General features: G+C 37.9%; 1 protein-coding gene across 1 annotated transcript; it reads right to left on the bottom strand.

Moving 5' to 3' along the window:
* Positions 1–4484: 4484 nt before the first annotated feature.
* LOC107788725 (putative RING-H2 finger protein ATL21A) lies at positions 4485–7709 on the bottom strand. The gene is made up of 2 exons (XM_016610426.2): positions 7038–7709; positions 4485–4797 (listed from the first exon to the last, which is right to left on the bottom strand). Exons 1-2 carry the CDS (start codon positions 7699–7701, stop codon positions 4664–4666), a joined length of 798 nt encoding a protein of 265 aa, XP_016465912.1. The 5' UTR covers positions 7702–7709; the 3' UTR covers positions 4485–4663.
* Between the last annotated feature and the right edge of the window lie 13585 nt (positions 7710–21294).

The raw sequence follows: 21294 nt of genomic DNA, 5'->3' as shown, positions 1-21294 counted from the left end.
CCCTAGTCTATTGTAATGGGTTAATTAGTTTGGATTGGATCGATTCTGAATATGTGTACGTGGGCTACTAGAACTTGGGCGAATTTTTACCTATAATGTGTTAGAAACTTATTAATCATTTTTTTTAGGTTTCTTAAGAATTACATTATGTATCTATATTTACTATTTATGTACAAAATATAATAAAAGAAGGATCCCTCAAATATAGGAATTAATTTGTAACGTATCTCTCATCCCCATCTATCAGCTTTAGCCTCCTAAAATCACGATTTTTTTCTTCCTAATTTCAAAAAAGTTTAAAGTCATTCTCTCTTTCATACAAATCCACCAATATCTCTCTCTCTTATACAAATCAAACTATTATCTCTCTAAAATTGTAGCATCATATATTTCTCTGAATCAATTCCACCAACAACCATTAAAAAGCTTCAACTATTGACAAATCCATCGGCATTATCTCTGAAATTGTAGGTAGAGAGGTCTGCCATTGACATACCTGTAAAAAGGTTCGAAACTTTGAATTAGATATTCGGATTTTAAGAATTTGTGATTTCTTTGGGTTGAGTGTTCTTGAAAACGATTGAAAATATCCTTTAGAGTTTATATCTTAATTTGAAGGGAGATTGTGTAAGTTTAAAGTTCGTTTTAGGTTGAATTTTAGATTGAAACTCGAGGAAGAAGAAGTTTCGGAATTGTATGATAATTGTATCTGAGTTGTATTTGATAAATCAATACCTAAGATAATTTTGATACAAGACTAATACTATTAAAATACAATATTTTATCACAATTTAAGTTTAGGGTTGGTTCTAGGTGGATGTTTTAAATTGAAACTTGAAAAAGATGAAGATCAAAAGTTATATCATAATTTAGAATTGTATCACGATTGTATCACAATTTTTACCAAAAACAATACATGATACAATACTAATACAAGTATAATATGATATTGTATCAATTTAAGTTTATAGTCGATTTTAAGTTGTATCAGAATTATGTAAGATTTTTTTAGGATTATATTAAATTTGTATCTTAATTATGAGCAGTTGTGAGTTGCTGACGAATTTCACAATTTGTATAACAAATAATAGTTATATATTAATTTATTAGTATTGTATCAAGTATTATTTTGGATATTAAGGTACCACCTACAAGTTAGATACAACTGTGATACAAGTATGATACAATTATGTTTTATGTATTGATGTATCTGATACAATTTAATACAATTATGAGACAGTTATCATACAATTGCTGAATATTTCTTTATTTTCAGTGTTGTCCGGTCTCCCAGCAGAAGAACGATACAATTGATGATTTAATAATATAAAGCTATCGGCAATGGTAGGAAGAGAGAAGATGGAGATTTTAAGCGTTGATTAAGGGATCTGGTTGTAAAAAAAGAAGGAGAGAGAAGAGGAGAGGGAGAAAAAGGAAAGGATATAATTGGATCCCTTAATTGAAGGCACTAATAATGAGATGAGAGCCTTTTAAGGAGCAATCTACACAATTTGTAAGAAAAACCTAGATACTTATTAAAAACTACAAAACATAAAGAATATTGGTAAAGAAGTTTTTAATAGAGTATAGCTAAGTAAAAATCCTAATTTAAAATTTTGGCCGAGTGGGTTTGGTCTTGGGGGGATAAAGGTCTTTGGGCTGGCCTTAAATGGTTCTCTTAATTTGGACTTGAAATGGTTCCTTCTTGGTATTTTTTTGGGCTCCTAAATTAGACTTAATTAGCTCTTTCAAATGTATTATAAAATATATTAAGTAGATAATAATAATAATAATAATAATAATAATAATAATAATAATATTAACAACAATAACAATAGTAGTAATAAAAGGTATAATACTAATAATAATGACAAGAATAGTAATCTTAATAATAATAGTACTAATAGTAGTAGTAATAAAATAATAATAATAATAATAATAATAATAATAATAATAATAATAATAAAAATAAAAAATGAAAATAGTACTAGAAAATAAAGTATTTGATATATTAATAATTTAGAAGCACAAGGAAATTAATTGGAAGAAAGAAGGGACAAAATTGGATGTCAACAGGAGAGACCTCGCAAATGCGATGGTTTTCTCGCATTTGCGAGCTTCACTATTGCGAAGCTCAGGTCGCAAATACCACATCTGCAGCTATGTAAAAGGGACTTAGACGGGATTTTTCATCTATTGTTCAAATTTTCAAAACCTAAAACATAAGAGGTAATTTTCCAAAAACCATTTCTTCCCCAAATCATAGGTAAGTGATTCTAAACTAGTTTCTTTCAATCTTTCACTTCATTTTACAAGATTTCAACCTAGAATCTAAGATTTCCATGGTGGAATTGGGGATTTTTGGGTAGAAACTAGGGATTTCGAAATTTGGGAATTTAGACCTCAAATTAAGGTCGGATTCCAAAACCAGTGATATATCCAGGCTCGGGGGTGAATGGGTAATCGGGTTTTGATCCGAATTTCGAGTTCAGATCAAGCGGGCCCAGGTGTTGACTTTTATTGACTTTTTCAAAAATAGCCTAAATTGAATTACTTGCAATCGTGGGTAGTTCCTAAGGCTTAAATTGAATTGTTTGGTTGGTAATTTCTAGATTCTATTTGTCCGGAGGCTTGTGTGAAGGAAAAAGCGGTGATTGAGCTTTGAGTTGGCCGTTGGAGCGAGGTAAGTGTTATGTCTAACCTTGGCTTGAGGGATTATTGTTGCTTATTTGCTATGTGTTGGTTGTTGAGTACAACGTATAGGTGAGGTGACGAGTACCTATGCGTTGTTATCGAGTCATAGCATGCGAGTGAGTCTTATTCATGTAATCGTGGTATTCTTTAATCATATTGTACATGCTTAGACTAGTTATTCTTTATGTTGAGCAACTCTTATCATGTTTTAGAGAATTTGATATTGATTGAGTATTGACTCAAAGTTGAGGTTGATATTGTGGAACTAAATGTTGAAGTGAGACTTGTTATGGATAATTCTATTTCCCTGTTGTTATTGTTCTTGTTTTGGTGAGGTAGAGTGTAAAGCACAAAGGGTGATGTCGTGCCATCTTTATATTTATTATCATGTGAGGAAGAGTGTAAAACACGAAGGGTGATGTCGTGTCATTTCATATTTATTACCATGTGAGGAAGAGTGTAAAGCATGAAGGATGATGCCGTGTCATTTTATATTCATTATCACTATTTTTTTATTTATTATAGTGAGGATGAGAGTAAAAACACGAAGGGTGATGCCGTGCACTTGTTTTTGCTAAGTTAAATATTTTCATTGGTGCAAAGCATGTTGATTGTTGTGTTTCTTTACTGTTACCATTTTCATGATCTTGTACTCCCCTCAGCATGTTTTTCCCCTCCCATTATTATCTGTTTAGCTTCTATTAGTTGTTATTGCTCGTATACTGTTTAACTGCACAGGTTTATGTATGTGTCTTGTCCTAGCCTCGTCACTACTTCGCTGAGGTTAGGTTCGACACTTACTAGTACATGAGATCGGTTGTACTGATAATGCACTCTGCACTTTCTGTGAAAATTTCGGTACTAGACTGTGATGACCCAAGTTGAGCTGCTGACTTCAATCCCACAGGAGACCCAAGGTAGATATGCCGGCATTCACAAACCTTGGAGTCCCCTTCCAGTTATTTCAGTTTACTGTTTCTTTTATTCGAAAACAGTTGAATTTTCCTTCAGCCATATTTATAGTCACTCTTAGAAGTTCGTGAATTATGACACCAAATTCTGAGTAGTTGTATATAAATATTTGGGTTATTATGAACTTCCGCACTTCTTTAATCTGTTATGATATAATTGATGTTATTTACTGCTTCGTTTAAGAGTTAACGTATTTAATTTCTAATTGTTGGCTTGCCTAGCAACTGAAGGGTTAGGCGTCATCACGGTCCCGACGGTGCGGATTGTGACAGAACTCGAATTGGAGTAGATTTGATTTTAGTAAAAATCAACTTCAATCTCGAAATTTTGCAACTTCGTAAAAAGATTTTGATACTTATTAAATTGAGTGTAAGTTTATACTTAAGTATGTAAAAATAAAAATTTTAAAATCAAGTCATGACCAGGGTCAAATCTACCATATAAGTTACAAGTTCGGCAAAAATCAGTTAACTTAGATCATGTATTTGTGTTAAGAAATTTACTTAATATGTATAAAAATGAATTCCGAACCTAGTAACCAAAAAGAGTTGTGGGTTCACAATCCACAATTTAATGTTTTGAATCCGCCTCTTGATATATGTACATTTGGCTCGGGTCAATTTGGCTTTCTCTTTTCTTTCCTTTCCTCTAAAGGTGCAATGCCTTGTTGCTGTATTGGAATAAATTGAAAATTTCTATAATTTAGATCATATACTTAATAGTTACTTTCTTTGACCTGGTGTAATGGACAATCCTTAGACATTAAGATATATAGAGCTAATAACAATGAAACAAGAGCAAAATTCTCTTATTATGAAAGCAGTTTTGTTTACAAGAAGACAAAAACCAATTCTCTCTAAAAAGACCTAAAATATAGTTACCCCAAAATAAAATTCACACACTCACAAAACCATAATGCTAATGGCTTATTGTCCAAATGACATCCATATTGAGGCAGGTGATCAATTCACAATCCAGAAAGAAGAATCAATATTTTTCAGCTGCTGGCTTCCCTTCTTTTATTACAATATATCCTCAATGATATGCCAAATATTAACAGTAGCAAAAGGCTGATTGGAATGGCCACAGACAAAGCTATCACTTTAGCCATTGGCTGACCCTCTGAGCTTCCTGCAACATTAAAATACAACAATTAGGACATAAAACACAAAGAGGAAAGTAATGTTTTCTGAATGATCCATATTGAATTAGGGGTGTCAAATGGGCGAGTTGGGCTGATTTGGGTGGGTCGTAATGGACTGAGTCAATAAATGGACACGTTATTAACACGTCCAAAAGTTTTTTGGGCTGGGATGGTCTGGGTCAAGATGGGCTAACGTTTGGTTTAAAGCTCAATCTGCCCAACTCTCATCAAACTTTAGTTAATGTGTGTTGTTTTCTTATGAATTATTTTATAATCAAAATAAGACTTTTTTCTTTTGTTATGGTCATATATAATATATCGAACAAAAAGAATTATTTTTAAACTATTTTAGCAAAGTTACTCATGAATTAATTTAAGCTAAAAATTAGCCAACTTTAGACAGATTAAGATGGTCTAGGTTAAGATGGGATGGGTTCAACACATGAGCGGGTCAATGACTGGCCAACCTTGGACGGATTGGACATGTTAAATGGGTAGGTGCTCAAATTGTCACCGCTATCGATTAATGATATTATTACGCTTCTTAGTAATTTCAATTTCAAATCCAGATAATTCATGTAATTAAACTCCTGATCCATATAACAATATAAATGGGGTTTTGACACAGTTACCCACAAAAACAAAACTATTTATCCTTGTCTACCCATTTATTTTTCTACCCATAAACTAATTACATTTCCTACCCATAGTAGTTTTTGTGGGGAATTTTTTCTTTATTCTCCAATTCTTTTTTATTTCTATGCTTCTTTTCTTTTTTTCTTCTTCTCCCTTTTTCTTTTTTCTCGTTTTCTTCTTATTTATTTCTATTTTTCCTTTTCTAATTTCATTTAATTTTTTTTATATTCTTTTTCTCTTCATAATCTAATTTCATTTACTGTTTTCATTATTTTTTATTATTCCTTTTTTATACTATTACTAAAGAAAAATTAAATTATGTACTAATTAAATGTAGCTAATACAACCAAAAAATGTTAACTAACATATGATACCAGTATAGTATATAGATATACCAACAGGGTATACAATTGTACGCAAAGAGTTAAGAAAATTTTTTAATTTAATTATTAAACTGAAATAATATCAGTTGTCAATAAAAATTTCAAAAAATTCTAAAAGAATCTAATTGTAAGAGTATACCGTTATATTATATAGCATACTATAATATTTTTATTTTATTTTTTGCATTTTCAATTTGCCCCTCATGCTGGGTAAAAGCTTAAATCAAATTAAAAGAGAAAAAGCAAGTGAATTTACGGTTAATAAGTATACTATTATAGTATATTGCATACTATTACAGCATATTGTTACAGTATATTGCATATTATTATTATAGTATACTATTATAATATATTGCATACTATAATAGTATAAGCAGTATAACTATATACTCTATAGTATATTGTATACTGTAGCGGTATAGTGTTAGGTAACTGTATTCTTCTTCGATTATTACAATATACCGCTGCAGTATATTGTAAACTATAATAGTATACCGTTGCAGTATAGCTATATACTCCTATAGAATAGTGTATACCGTAGCAGTATACTATTGGGTAGTTGTGTTCTTCTTCGATTTTCAACTGAAAATTTCGATCTCAATCACCTCAAATCAGCTCCAAATGCTATCAAATTTTAGTATGAACTTCCAGAAGGTATTATAAGCAATATTTAACAGCACCCACTTTGAATCAAACAAGAAATCTTCAAAATAAAAAATTTAAATTCAAGGGCCAAGGCAAGAGCAAGAGCTAGGAAAAGAACAATCAAGAAAAAGTGGAGCAGAATTAAAATTAGTCAAAGGTCAACTTCTCAGATAATCAGATCTAATTTCTTTTTAAAGAAGGGTATAAGGGAAATGGCAGAACAATTTTGTAAGAACAAATTACAAGTAAATTAAGAAGTAGCAAACAAGGAAATAATTCAAGGATCTGGAGTTGCTAAAATTAAGACCAAGCCTTTCGTTAATCATGGGTTTTCACCCAAATTTCTCTGCTCCTATAGAGTCATCAACTACCTACTAGGGGTAACCTGAAGTTGTGCCCTCGTCCAAATTCTCAGTGTTGAAAGAAGAGCTATTTTAATAAATAAATGAATAATCGGGTAAATAGTTTGGGCCGCATGGGTAAGAATAATAAATAGTTTGGACATGAACATTAAAGGATAAATAGTTTGGAATTAATGGGTATAAAGTGAGATTTTTCTTTACCTGATTTAGGGCGACCAAAACAACGAATTTCTTTGCTGGTTGAGTAGTTTTCAAATCCACATAACTCAAATTTTGCTTCACAAGCTGTACAATTCGGCACATTCCATGTCAAGCTTAAACCAAACAAATCTGAATATTTTAAATCATTCGATGCTATAGACAAATTTCTAGCAGTAACGTTACACCCCGGCATATATTTTTCATAATCTGAGCCATCATAAAACGCTAATAAATCAGTTGTGTCGTTGCTAAGGCAATCAACAACGAGTGATCTGAAGGTCAATGGATACTCTGATGGACAACTTAGGATGGTGTAATTCACAATCACATAAGGTTCGAAAGGAGAAGATGAAAGATTCAAGTTCATTAGTCGACGCGCAAGGCAATTATCAGCGTCAAAGAGTTTAATTTCTGGATTGGAATATCTGATTGTTCGGACTAAAAATTCCCCAGAAAAAGGAAGATTAAGAACTGTGTATCCTTGGCTATTGCATTTGAGATTAAAGCCAGGGTAGCCACAATTTTGTGGATGTTGGTTTTCTAGGTAAAATGGGAATCTTATAGGGAACTTATTTTTAGGACAATATGATTCTGAGCAATCATTTTTGGCATAGACAACCAAAACTGGCAAGAAAAGAATGAGCAGCACTTTCAGGATATCCATCACACGTTTTACAATAAAGTCTGTATAGAGAAATATAATATAAATACATCCACCAAGGTGTGTTGTGGGAGGGTGGGACCTCTTCAGATTCGAGTTTTGGGAACGGAAAAACTCTGAATATGAAGCACTTTTTCTTTAAATGAACCCTACACGCTGCGAATCTGGATTACTTAGTGTGTGTCTGAATATCTCATAGTTATACGCCAAAATAAAGTATAAGTACATATACACATATCTATACTGCAACTATGAATTGAAAATAATGTATGTAGTCCTTTTCTTGATCAATTCTATCGGCTGACTTTCCTCTTAGGACTTCTCAAAGTCAAAAGTTATAGAGGGTGTAGAAGTTCTTTATATAATGGTTGTTGGATACTTCTCAAATACTATAGATTGGAAATGTTCGTAGAGAATGATTTGTGACGCGAACTACTTAGTTTGGAGAACAATTTTGTTTTAACTCAAGGATAAATCCATTAATCTTTGATAATTCTTGCTTAGATTAATTTTCTCCTCTCTTATAATTTTATAGCTAGTAGTACTTAGTGATGTTAGGTTGACTCACCCTTCTTTTTTTTTTCAATTATCAGCTAACAACCAGTCATTGATAAAATAAGAATATTAGATTTGAAATTTTATATCTCGTACTAGCTAGTACTACTGAAGACCAAATGCTGGAGAGAGAGAACATTATAAAGAAAAAATATACAAAGAAAAATCGTGGAACATGAGTGAAATTCAAGAGGATAAAATTCTTGATTTCATTTGTAATTACTATGAAATAATCTATATTTATCTAAAATTATTATCTATATTATTATAAAAGTATGAATAAAATGTTGGATTACAAAAATAACCTTTTAATATTAAGCATAATAACTCACAATAAAAGGACATAATCGGAATTCTAGACATTAGCCTTGTAATCCTATTAGTTTTAGGACATAATATTACACGTTAGGAGTCCTATTATTATCTTTAGGAATCCTATTAGTATAATTATTTTCGGGCTAGATACATCATACTACATGTTAGCATGTAAACCTAATACCTTTATGAACACTGACACATTTTTAGCCATATAATCCTATTACTTTTAGGATATACTTCTTAAAAAATTTCTACTACTAATTTAATTTGAAAACGTATTATATTTTCCAAATCCATTTAGAAATAGGAGAGCATATATTATTATAAAAATACGAATACAATATTAATAGACCAAAATAGCCCTAAAATATTAAACAGAAGAACTCATAGGGAAAGGACATAACTATAATAACTTATTTTTTGAACTACAATAACTTCTATGTTAATTTTTTTAATATTTAAAATTTTAAAAGTAATGCAATTTTGTCTATTGAATTCTTATTAAAAATATATGGAAAGGTTTAATAAAATTAATTTCATAAGAATCCTCCATATTGGTAATATATTACCACTCTATAATATCCAATAACAAAAAAAGAAGTAATATTAAACAGACTGCATAAAGCGTTGAAATTGAGAAAAAATCCCCAAGATAATATATTACTCCTTATATTATATTTGAACTTCTTTCCTACTCAAATAATATTTTTTTATTATTAATTTTTCGTGCAATACTGAAAATATACCCAATTATTAAAGAACAACTAAGAAAATGTAACGACCTAACCGGTCGTTTCATGAGTTACCGTTCCGTTTTTCCCATTTCTACTTCTTATTGTCTTGTTCAGCTGTATTATATGTTATTGCGTTGGTTGGCTCGGGGTTCGGAGAGGTTTTGGTAAGGCTTGAGACACTTAATCTCTTTTGAGTGAGCTTAAGTTGGAAAAGTCAACCGGATGTTGACTTATCTGAAAAAGGGCTCGAATGTGAATTCTGATTGTTCGGATAGCTTCAGGAGGTGATTTTAAACTTAGGAGCGTGATCAGAATGTGTTTTGAAGGTCCGGAGTAGATTTAGGCTTGAATTGGCGAAATTGAAATTTTGGCGTTTTCCGGTTGATAGGCGAGATTTTGATATAAGGGTCGGAATGGAATATCGAAAGTTGGAGTAGGTCCGTTGTGTCATTTGTGACGTGTGTGCAAAATTTCAGGTCATTCGGACGAGGATTGATAGACTTTTTGATCGAAAGCAAAATTTAGAATTTTTAGGCTTGAATCCGATGTGATTTTGGTGTTTTGATATTGTTTTGAGCGTTTTGAAGATTGGAATAAGTTTGAATGATATTATGGGATATGTTGACATATTTGATTGAGGTCCCGAGGGCCTCGGGTGAGTTTCGGGTGGTTAAACGGATCAAATTGCATGTTAAAAGGTTGCAGATTTTAGCTTCAGTTCTGTTGCAGGTTTTCCTTCTTCGCGATCGCGTGAGGAGGCTCGCGATCGCGTAGAGTTTTGTAGGGGGCAGTCAAGGTTGTTCTTCGTGTTCACGTAGTTGGAGCTGTGATCGTGTGAAGTTGTGAGGTTGTTGTTCGCGAATGCGGTCCCTTGTTTGTGATCTCGTAGGTGTAGGATGTCTGAGCATCGTATTCGCGTGGGTGATGATGCGTTTGCGTAGAGTAAATTTGGGGTCAGGGAAGCTTGTGCTTCGCTATCGCGATGAAGGTCCGGCGATCGCAATTAAGAAAATTTAAAAGCTGGGCAGAATGTTTAAAAGACCCCCTTTCGCGATTTTTGGCCATATTTCACCATTGTTGAGTGATTTTAGAGCTTTTTGAAGAGGATTGAAGAGGGAATCAAGGGGAAACACTTTGAGGTAAGATTTATGGACTTAATACTCGATCCTAATGTGATTTCTATCTAATTAAACATGGAAATTGTTGAATCTAAAGCCTAAAATTGGAAGTTATGGCTTGGAAATTGGAGATATAATCTAGAGATTTGAGGGATCATTTGTGGTCAGATTTTGATGTATTTGATATGTATAAACTCGTGAGAGTATAAGGATTCTAGTTTTTTGATTTTTGTCGGATTCCGAGACGTGGGCCCGGGGGTCGGGTTTGGCCAATTTCGATATTTTTGATGTAAATTGGTTATTTTCGAGTGGGCTTTGTTCCCTTAGCATATTTTGATGGTATAAATCTATTTTTGAATAGATTTGGAGCATCCGGAGGCTGATTCGAGGGGCAAAAGCATCGCGAGCTAGAGTTTGGACTGGATAGAGGTAAGTAATGACTGTAAAGGCTGTCCTAAGGGTATGAAATCCCGAATTTTACATCGTTGTGCTACTTTGAGGTGACTCACACGCTAGATGACGAGCGTGGGCCCGTGCACTGTTAGAGATTCTGACATAGTCCGTCCCGTATGACTATTAAACTGCATATTTGACTGAAAACTATTTGTTATCATCATGTTTTGGGCTGAATGCCATATTTGGGCCTCGTGCCAACTGTTTTGGACCCTTAGGGGATTTTTACTACTATTCCTCACTGTTTTAACTTCATATTTGTACTGAGTCATGCTGTATTCTACTATTTTCATAACTCAGCATTTACTCTGTTTTGACGTCTTAAATGATATTTTGGGTTGAGAATCATATTTTACTGTGCCCGAGTGGCTTTGAGAGATTTCCGACTGAGTAAGGCCGAGGGCCTGTGTTGTGAGGTTATTATGGGATCGGGCTATGCATCGCAGCGGTATTGTATCGATTCATGATTATGAGGCCGAGGGCCTGATTTGTTACGCTACGAGGTGGCTTGTTATAAGGTCGAGTGCTTGTTTGATTATGCCACGAGATGACTTGTTATTATACTTGGGCCATAAGAGGCCCCTCCCGGAGTCTATACACCCCCAATGAGCGCGAGTACCCAGTGTGAGATGTGCTATAGCCCGAGGAGCTGATGTTGTTTCATGTTATTGCCCGATGGGCTGATACAAGTGATTGTGAGATAGCTCGAGGGGCTGATTCTGTTGGTATTTTACCCGAGGGGCTGATTTATGTATCTATCTTTTCTCCCTGACTTCATTTGCTCGTTTAAACTGCTAAAAGATGTTTTAAAAGAGATTTTTACTGAACTAACATGTTTCTATGAGCTTAAACTATTTTATTACATTGTTCTGGTTTTATACTACCTCTTTGTAGTATTTTACTGTGTTTTGTGTGTTTTCTTATCGCTCAGCTGCCTTTACTTTTATTACTTATTGAGTTGGCGTACTCATATTACTCCCTGCACCCTGTGTGCAGATTCAGGAGTCTCGGACCACGCTAGCGAGGGCTGATTTGCTTCCACCCCAGGCTTATTCGTAGTTGACTAGGTAGCTGCTCGGCGTTCGCAGCCCAGTGCTTCTCCTTCCTATCTTTACTTTACTTGTACTAGACTGTGTAGTCTTTTCATACTCTTAGACGGATGTTTAGATGCTCATGACTTGTGACACCCCGATGTCGGGCTGTGTCGTTTCCGCATTGTTATATTCCACTCTTTATTTTGGGATTAATAGTTTATTTATGACTTAAATATGAATTATTATAACTATTTAATTGATTTAGGGGTTTGTGTCAGCTGGCCTTGTTTCATGATGAGTGCCATCACGACCAGGTCCTGTTTTGGGTCGTGACAAGTTAGTATCAGAGCCTATGTTACATAGGTCTCATGAGTCATGAGCAGGTTTAGTAGAGTCTCGCGGATCGGTACAGAGACGTCTGTATTTATCCTCGGGAGACTGCAGAACCTTTAGGAAAACTTCATATTCTTGAAATTCTTGTCGTGCAAATCTGTTGATCCGAGTATTAAACTTCTGTTATTCTATTCTCTCACAAATGGTGAGGACACGTGTTACCGGTCAGGATGGACGACCACAAGTACCACCAGTTAGGGCCACTAGAGGCCGAGGACGCGGTCGAGGCCATGGTAGGGGCAGGGGTGTAGCCTGCATAGTAGCTAGGGCAGCACCTGCAGATCCAACAGCCGCCCCAGTTCATGATCAGGTCCCAATTGTGGACGCTCTAGCAGTACCAGTTCAGGCACCACTTGTGCCCATTGTGATTCCAGGTCTTCAAGAGGCCCTGGCTCAGATTCTATCAGTATGTACTGGCCTAGCTCAGGTGGTCTAAGTCACTACAGCCGTAGCTACTTCTCAGGCCAAGGGAGGCACCTAGACTCCTGCCGCTCGCACACCTGAGCAGGTCGTGCAGGGACTTCAGACACCGGGAACACCTCCAGCCCTGCCGGTTGCAGCTGTTCAGGACTATGTAGCTCCTGGTATGCCAGAGAATGAGTAGCGCAGGTTGTAGAGGTTTGGTTGACTTCAACCTCCGACTTTCAGTGGTACAGAGGGCGAGGATGCCTATAGTTTCTTGGACAAGTGTTAGAGGATTCTTCGTACAACGGATATTATGGAGACTAGCGGGGTCGCATTTACCACTTTATAGTTTTCTAAAGCTGCCTTCACTTGGTGGGAGGCTTATGAGAGGCGTAGGCCTATTGGTGCAGCGCCCCTTACCTGGCAGCAGTTCTCCATTCTATTTTTGGAGTAGTATGTGCCACCGTCTCGTAGAAAGGAGCTGCGCAGGCAGTTCGAGTGGTTGCGTTAGGGAGATATGATTGTGATGCAGTATGAGATGAGGTTCTCAGAGTTAGCTCGTCATGCTGTTTGGTTGGTTCCTACAGAGAGAGAAAGGATTAGGAGGTTCGTTGATGGCCTCACGTATCAACTTCAGATTCTCATGACCAGGGAGAGGGTGTCTGGTGCTACTTTTGAGAAGGTTGTCGACATTGCTCGCGAGATTGAATCAATTCGTCGCCAGAAGCTAGATGAGAGGGAGGCCAAGAGGCCACGATGATCTAGTAGTTATGGTGGTGCTCCTTCTAGGGGTCAGTTTCAGCACGGCAGAGGTCGTCCATCCAGACATGCTAAGTCAGCTCGTCCAAGTTATCGTGGGGCATCATTGGGTCATGGTTATCATAGTTCTCATCAGGGCCATTCATCACTCAATGCCCTTCCAGCCCAGAGTTCGTCTCGTGCTCTATCAGTTTAGGGCTCTTCTATGCCAGGTGCATCTGCTAGTCATTCTGGTCCTAGGGGTTCCCTTTAGTCTCCGTCTCCAGCAATAGAGAGTTGTTATGAGTGTGGAGAGTTGGGTCACATGTGGAGGTAGTGTCCTCATCGTCTTGAGGGTTCGTCTTAGCAGAGGAGTCAGCCATCGGCTTCAGTGCCAGTTACTTCACCACCACCCACCTAGCCAGCTAGGGGTGGGGGACAGTCAGCTAGGGGTCGCCCTAGAGGGGGAGGTCGATCAGGTAGTGGTTAGGCCCGTTTCTATGCACTCCCAGCTAGACTTGATGCTATTGCTTCAAATGATGTGATTATAGGTATTGTCTTAGTCTGCTACGGAGATGCCTCTATGTTATTTGATCCCGGTTCCACTTTTTCATACGTGTCATCATATTTTGCTCGCTATTTGGATATGCCTCGTGAGTCTCTTATTTCATCTATTCGTATATCTACTCCGGTGGGCAATACTATTTTTGTGGACCGCGTGTACCGGTTGTGTGTGGTGACTATTAGAGGTCTGGAGACCTTAGTGGACTTGTTATTGCTTTGTATGATGGACTTTGATGTGATATTGGGCATGGATTGGCTATCTCCGTGTGGTGCTATTTTGGATTGTCATGCTAAGACAGTGACATTGGCTATGCCGGGTGTGCCATGAATTGAGTGGCGAGGTTCGACTGATTTTGTCCCAAGTAGGGTGATTTCATTCTTGAAGGCCCAGTGGATGGTTGGGAAAGGTTTTCTTTCATACTTAGCCTTTGTGAGGGATGTCGGTGCAGAGACTCCTAGCATTGATTCTGTTCTTGTTGTGTGGGACTTTCCCGATGTGTTTCCTGTAGACCTACCGGGCATGCCACCGAACAGGGATATTGATTTTGGTATTGATCTGGTGCCAGGCACTTAGCCCATTTCTATTCCACAGTGGCACTAGCGGAGTTGAAGGAGTTGAAGGAGCAACTTCAAGAACTCCTTGGTAAGGGGTTTATTCGGCCTAGTGTGTCGTCTTGGGGTGCAACTGTTCTATTTGTAAAGAAGAAGGATGACACGATGAGGATGTGCATTGATTACAGGCAGTTGAACAAAGTAAAAATCAAGAACAAGTATCCTTTTCCTCGTATCGATGATTTATTTGACCAGCTTCAGGGAGTGAGAGTGTTCTCCAAGATTGATCTCCGTTCAGGTTATCACCAGCTAAAGATCAGGGACTCAGATATTCTTAAGACGGCTTTCAGGACCTGATATGGTCATTATGAGTTCTTGGTGATGTCGTTTGGGCTGACCAATGCCCCAGCAGCGTTCATGCATTTGATGAACAACGTATTTCGGCCTTATCTCAGCTCGTTTGTCATAGTTTTCATTGATGATAATTTGGTATACTCACGTAGTCAGGAGGTGCACGCGGAGCATTTGAGAGTTGTGTTGCAGAGATTGAGGGAGGAGAAACTTTATGCAAAGTTCTCCAAGTGTGAGTTTTGGCTCAGTTCAGTGGCTTTCTTGGGGCACGTGGTGTCCAGCAAGGGTATTTAGGTTGATCTGAAGAAGATAGAGGCGGTTCAGAGTTGGCCGAGACCGTCCTCAGCCATAGAGATTTGTAGCTTTCTTGGTTTGGCAGGTTATTACCGCTGGTTTGTTCAGGGATTCTCATCTATCGCACGCCCTTGACCAAGTTGTCGCAAAAGGGTGCTCCATTCAGGTGGTCGGATGAGTATGAGAAGAGCTTTCAGAAGCTCAAGACTGCCTTGACCATAGCTCCAGTGTTAGTTTTGCCATCAGTTTCAGGTTCATATACCGTGTATTGTGATGCTTCGAGAGTTTGTATTGGGTGTATGTTGATGCAGAAGGGTAGAGTTATTACTTATGTTTCTCGTCAGTTGACGCTCCATGAGAAGAACTACCTTGTTCATGATTTGGAGTTGGCTGCCATTGTCCACGCATTGAAGATTTGGAGACATTATTTGTATGGTGTGTCTTGTGAGGTGTTTATTGATCATCGTAGCCTCCAGCACTTGTTCAAATAGAAGGATCTCAATTTGAGGCAGCGGAGATGGTTGGAGCTGCTAAAGGACTATGATATCACTATTTTGTACCATCCAGGGAAGGCCAATATGGTGGCTGACGCTTTGAGTAGGAAGGCGGTGAGTATGGGGAGTTTGGCGTACATTCCAGTTTGGGAGAGACCTCTTGCAGTTGATGTTCAGGACTTGGCCAATCGGTTCGTGAGGTTAGATATTTCGGAGCCCAATCGGGTATTGGCTTGTGGTATTTCTCGGTCTTCCTTATTTGATCGGATCAGAGAGCGCTAGTATGATGATCCTCATTTGCTTTTCCTTAAGGATAGAGTTTAGCACGATGATGCCAGAGATGTGACTATTGGTGATGATGGGGTGTTGAGAATGCAGGGCCGGATATGTGTGCCCAATGTAGATGGGCTTCGGGAGTTGAGTGTGCCCAATTAAGGAGAATGAAGAAGGATATTGTGGGATTTGTAGCTCGGTGTCTCAATTGTTAGCAGGTGAAATATGAGCATCAGCGACCGGGAGTCATGCTTCAGCAGATGGATATTCCAGAGTGGAAGTGGGAGCGGATCACCATGGACTTTATAGTTGGGCTCCCACGGGTTTTGAAGAAGTTCGATGCTATTTGGGTGATTGTGGATCGGCTGACCAAGTCCGTGCACTTTATTCCTATGTATACTACCTATTCTTCAGAGTGGTTGGTAAAGATCTGTATTCGGGAGATTGTTCGTTTGCATGGTGTCCCCGTTTGTGAAGACCCAAAAGGTCATCACTTGTTTTTACAAGTTGATTCTGTGTTCTGAAGACTTAAAACCCTCTTTTTGTCTCGCCTCGATTTGCATGCACAGTCCGGGCGCATTTTCGGAAAGCTTTTATGTAAAAACTAAGTGAAATAAGGAAATTTGCTTTTAAAATTGAATAAAGTTGACTTTGGTCGACATTCTTGGTAAACGGACCCGGACCCGTGATTCGATGGTCTTATAGGGTTCGTAGTATTATTTGGGACTTGGGCATATGCCCGGAATCAAATTCCGAGTTCCCAAGCCCGAGAAATAAATTTCTAAAGAAAATTATTTTCTGGAATATATAAGAGTTTTTGGAAATGAAAAGATGTTTGAAATTGATGGTATCGGGCCCGTATTGTGGTTCCGGAGCCCGGTGCAAGTTTGAAATAATAATTAGGTTGAATCTATAAAATTTGGTAAAGATCGGAATTGGTTTGGTATAAAACGGACCTAAAGTTGAGAAATTGGAAATTTTGGTGTTCTTGAATGATTTCATGAATTTGGGGTTTAATTCATAGTTGTTGATGTTATTTTGATGATTTCATTGAACGAGCAAGTCTGTATGATGTTTTTAGGTTAGGGTGCATGTTTGGTTTGGAGCCCCGAGGGCCCGGGTGAGTTTTGGATAGGCCACAGAGTGAAATTGGACTTAGGAGAATTGCTGATGTGTTGCAGGTGTGTAGCAGTCCTCTGATCTCGCAAATGTGAGATCAGGCATTGCAATTGTGATGCAAGTACGGTTCGCAAATGCGAGGATTTTGTCGCAAATATGAAGAACCCAGAGCCAGCATTACCTCGCAAATGCGAGATATACTTCGCAAATGTGAAGCATTCAGTTCATGTCAAAAGTCGCAAATGCGGCACCTTTATCGCAATTGCGATATCGCAAATGCGACAATACCTTCGCAAATGCGAAGGAAGCAGGTTTCTTAAGGGTTCGCAATTCGAACCCTGGTCGCAATTGAGACATCAGAGACCTGCTAAATGAATTTCAGACGGGATTTCAACCATTTTTACAACTTTTTCAAAACCTAAACTCTCTTGGGCGATTTTCTAAAGAAAATTTCTTCTCCAAATCGATTGTAAGTCATTTATAACTCATTTTCTTTAATCTATAACAACTTTTTACATGATTTCAACTCAAAATCAAGGGTTTTCATGGGGAAAATTGAGTGTTTTGGGTAGCACTTAGAATTTTCAAATTTTGAGGATTTGGACCTCGATTTGAGATCCGATCTCAAAATAAATTATATATTTGGTTTCGTAGGTGAATGGGTAGTCGGGTTTTGGTTCGAACCTTGGGTTTTGATCCTGTGGGCCCGGGATCGATTTTTGACTTTTTGGGAAAAATCATTGGAAAACCTACTTTCATGCATTAGAATTGATTCATTCAACATTTATTGATATCGTTAAGTAAATTGTGGCTAGATACAAGCGAGTTGGTGGTGGAATCAAGAGGTAAAACGGTAGTTGAGGCTTAATTATGTTCATGGCTTTGAGGTAAGTGTTTGGTTTAACCTTAGTTTGAGGGATTAGGAGTTATGCCTTATTTGCTATGTATTAATTGTGGAGTACGATGTATAGGCATGGTGACGAGTATCTATACGTCGGTGTCAAGTATTCCCGTGAGTCTTATACTATGATTGTTGTGACTCCATTGTGATTTATTCATGCTTAATATGATGATTATCATTGTTGGTTCCCTTGCCGGGATGTTATTTTTATGATATTGTCTCCCTTGCCAGGATGTTGTTGTTAACTCTTGCTCCCTTACCGGGATTCTTTTATGATTGATGTTGAATTGTATATGGGATCATGTTGCACGCCGCAACGTTATTATATGATTTGGGATCGGGTTGCACGCCGGAACGGTATTATATGAAATGGGATTGGGTTGCACGCCGCAACAGTATTATATGAAATGGGATCGGGTTGCATGTTGCAACGGTATTATATGAAATAGGATCAGGTTGCACGCCGCAACTATATTATATGATTTGGGATCAGGTTGCACGTCGCAACGAGAAAGAATGAAAGTGAATATTGATTCTTAGGGTGAGAATGAGAATAAAAGCATGAAGGGTGATGTCATGCACTTGTTTCTGATTTTCCTTATTCTTGTTGACAATTGAATTGTGGTTTCTTTACATTCCTCTTTTGGTATTCTATTGTTATTTGATACTCCCCCAGCATGTTTTCCCCCGCCCATCTTTAACTGTGAATATCTGTTTTTATTTTTCCGCTGTATATGATTTAACTGCACAGGTTTATTTGGTAGTCTGGTCCTAGCCTCGTCAGGACTTCGCTAAGATTAGGCTAGGCACTTACAAGCACATGGGGTCGGTTGTGCTGATACTACACTCTGCATTGTGTGCAGATCCCGATGACCGCAGTGAGGTTGTTGCTTTCAGTCCATTCAGGCGACCCGGGGTAGTCCTTCAGGCATCCGCAGGCCCCGATGTCTCCTTCTATCTTTCTATTCTGTTTGTTTTATGTATTTCAGAGACAACGGTGTATTTATCTTTCGGACCCTTATTTGTAGTATTCCTAGACAGTCTGTGATATTGTGACACCAGTTCTAGGTAACTTATGTTATGGATTGGCATTGGTATTATTATTAAATTGTTACGTCTCAGTCTTCCGCTTTATATTTCCACTCTTTATATGATATTTGCTCACCATTATTAAAGTATTAAAATATATGAAAAAGGTTAAGTAATTGGAACAGTTGGTTTGCCTAGCTTTCATTAGTAGGCGTCATCACGACTCCCGAGGGTGGGAAATCCGGTTCGTGACACCGTTTCCATCATTTCAGATAGGGGCATTCAGTTTACTTCGCAATTTTGGAGGTCTATGCAATGAGAGTTGGGTACTCAGGTTGAGTTAAGCACAACTTTTCACCCTCAGACGAACGGGCAGTCTGAGCACTATTCAGATATTGGAAGACATGTTGTACGCTTGTGTCATTGATTTTGAAGGGTCATGAGATCAGTTTCTACCGCTCGCAGGAGTTTGCTTATAACAACAGTTACCAATCGAGTATTCAGATGGCTCCATATGAGGCTTTGTATGGGAGGCAGTGTAGATCTCCAGTTGGTTGGTTTGAGCCGGGTGAGGCTAGGCTATTGGGTACAAACTTGGTGCAGGATGTTTTAGACAAGATGAAGGTGATCAAGGAGAGGCTTCATACAGCACAGTCGAGACAAAAGAGTTATGCTAACATGAAGGTTCGGGATGTGTCCTACATGGTTGGCGAGAAGGTTCTATTGAATGTTTCGCCCATGAAGGGTGTTATGAGATTTGGGAAGAAGCGTAAATTGATTCCACGGTTCATTGAGCCTTTTAAGGTGCTTTGGAGGATTGAGGAGGTGACTTATGAGCTTGTTTTGCCACCTAGCTTATCAATTATGCATCTGGTATTTCATGTTTCTATGCTCCAGAAGTATATTGGCAATCCGTCTCATGTTTTGGACTTCAACACGGTTCAGTTAGATGATGATATGACTTATGATATGGAGCCAGTAGCTATTTTGGAGCATCAGCTTCAAAAGTTAAGGTCAAAGGATATAGCTTCAGTGAAAGTGCAGTGGAGAGCTCGACCCATAGAGAAGGCTACCTGGAAGACCGAGCGGAATATGCGGAGCAAATATCCTCACCTATTTGAGGCTTCATATATGTTTCTTGAATCGTTCGAGGACGAACATTTATTTAAGATAGGGAGGATATAACGACCCGGTCGGTCGTTTCATGAGTTACAGCTCCGTTTTCCCCATTTATGCTTCTTATTGTCTTGTTCAGTTGTATTATGTGTTCTCGGGTTGGTTGGCTCGGGTTCAGAGAGGTTTTGGTAAGGTTTGAGATACTTAGTCTCTTTTGAGTAAGCTTAAGTTGGAAAAATCAATCAAATGTTGACTTATATGAAAAAGGGCTCGGATATGAATTCTGATGGTTTGGATAGCTTCGGAAGGTGATTTGGGACTTAGAAGCGTGATTGGAATGTGTTTTGGAGGTCCGGAGTAGATTTAGGCTTGAATTGGCAAGATTTGAATTTTGGCGTTTTCCGGTTGATAGGTGAGATTTTGATATATGGGTCAGAATGGAATCCGGAAGTTGGAGTAGGTCCGTTATGTCATTTGTGACGTGTGTGCAAAATTTCAGGTCATTCGGACGAGGTTTGATAGACTTTTTTATCGAAAGCGGAATTTGGAAATTTTTGGAATTTTTTGGCTTGAATCCGATGTGATTTTGGTGTTTTGAGAATTCCGAAGGTTGGAACAAGTTTGAATGATGTTATGGGATATGTTGGTATGTTTGGTTGAGGTTCCTAGGGCCTCGGGTGAGTTTCGGGTGGTTAAACGGATCAAATTGCATGTTGAAAAGTTGCAGATTTTAGCTTCAGCTCTGTTGCAGGTTTTCCTTCTTCGCATTCGCGTAGAGTTTTGTAGGGGGCAGTCCAGGTTGTTCTTCGCTTTCGCATAGTTGGAGCTGTGATCACGTGAAGCTGTAATGTTGTTGTTCGCGAACGCGGTCCCTTGTTCGCGATCACGTAGGTGTAGGATGTCTGAGCATCGCGTTCGCGTGGGTAATGACGCGTTCGCGTAGAGTAAATTTGGGGTCTAGGAAGCTTGTGCTTCGCGATCGCGATGGAGGTCCCACGATCGTGATTAAGAAAATTTAAAAGCTGGGCAGAATGTTTAAAAGACCCCATTTCGCAATTTTTGGCCATATTTCACCATTGTTGAGCGATTTTAGAGCTTTTTGAAAATGATTGAATAGGGAATCAAGGGGAAATACTTGGAGGTAATATTTATGGA

The sequence above is a fragment of the Nicotiana tabacum genome, chromosome 1, assembly GCF_000715075.1.
Source record: "Nicotiana tabacum cultivar K326 chromosome 1, ASM71507v2, whole genome shotgun sequence".
NCBI classification, from domain to species: domain Eukaryota; kingdom Viridiplantae; phylum Streptophyta; class Magnoliopsida; order Solanales; family Solanaceae; genus Nicotiana; species Nicotiana tabacum.
The sequence above is the reverse complement of the archived record's forward strand: the minus strand, read 5'-3'. Positions and strand labels throughout refer to the sequence as shown.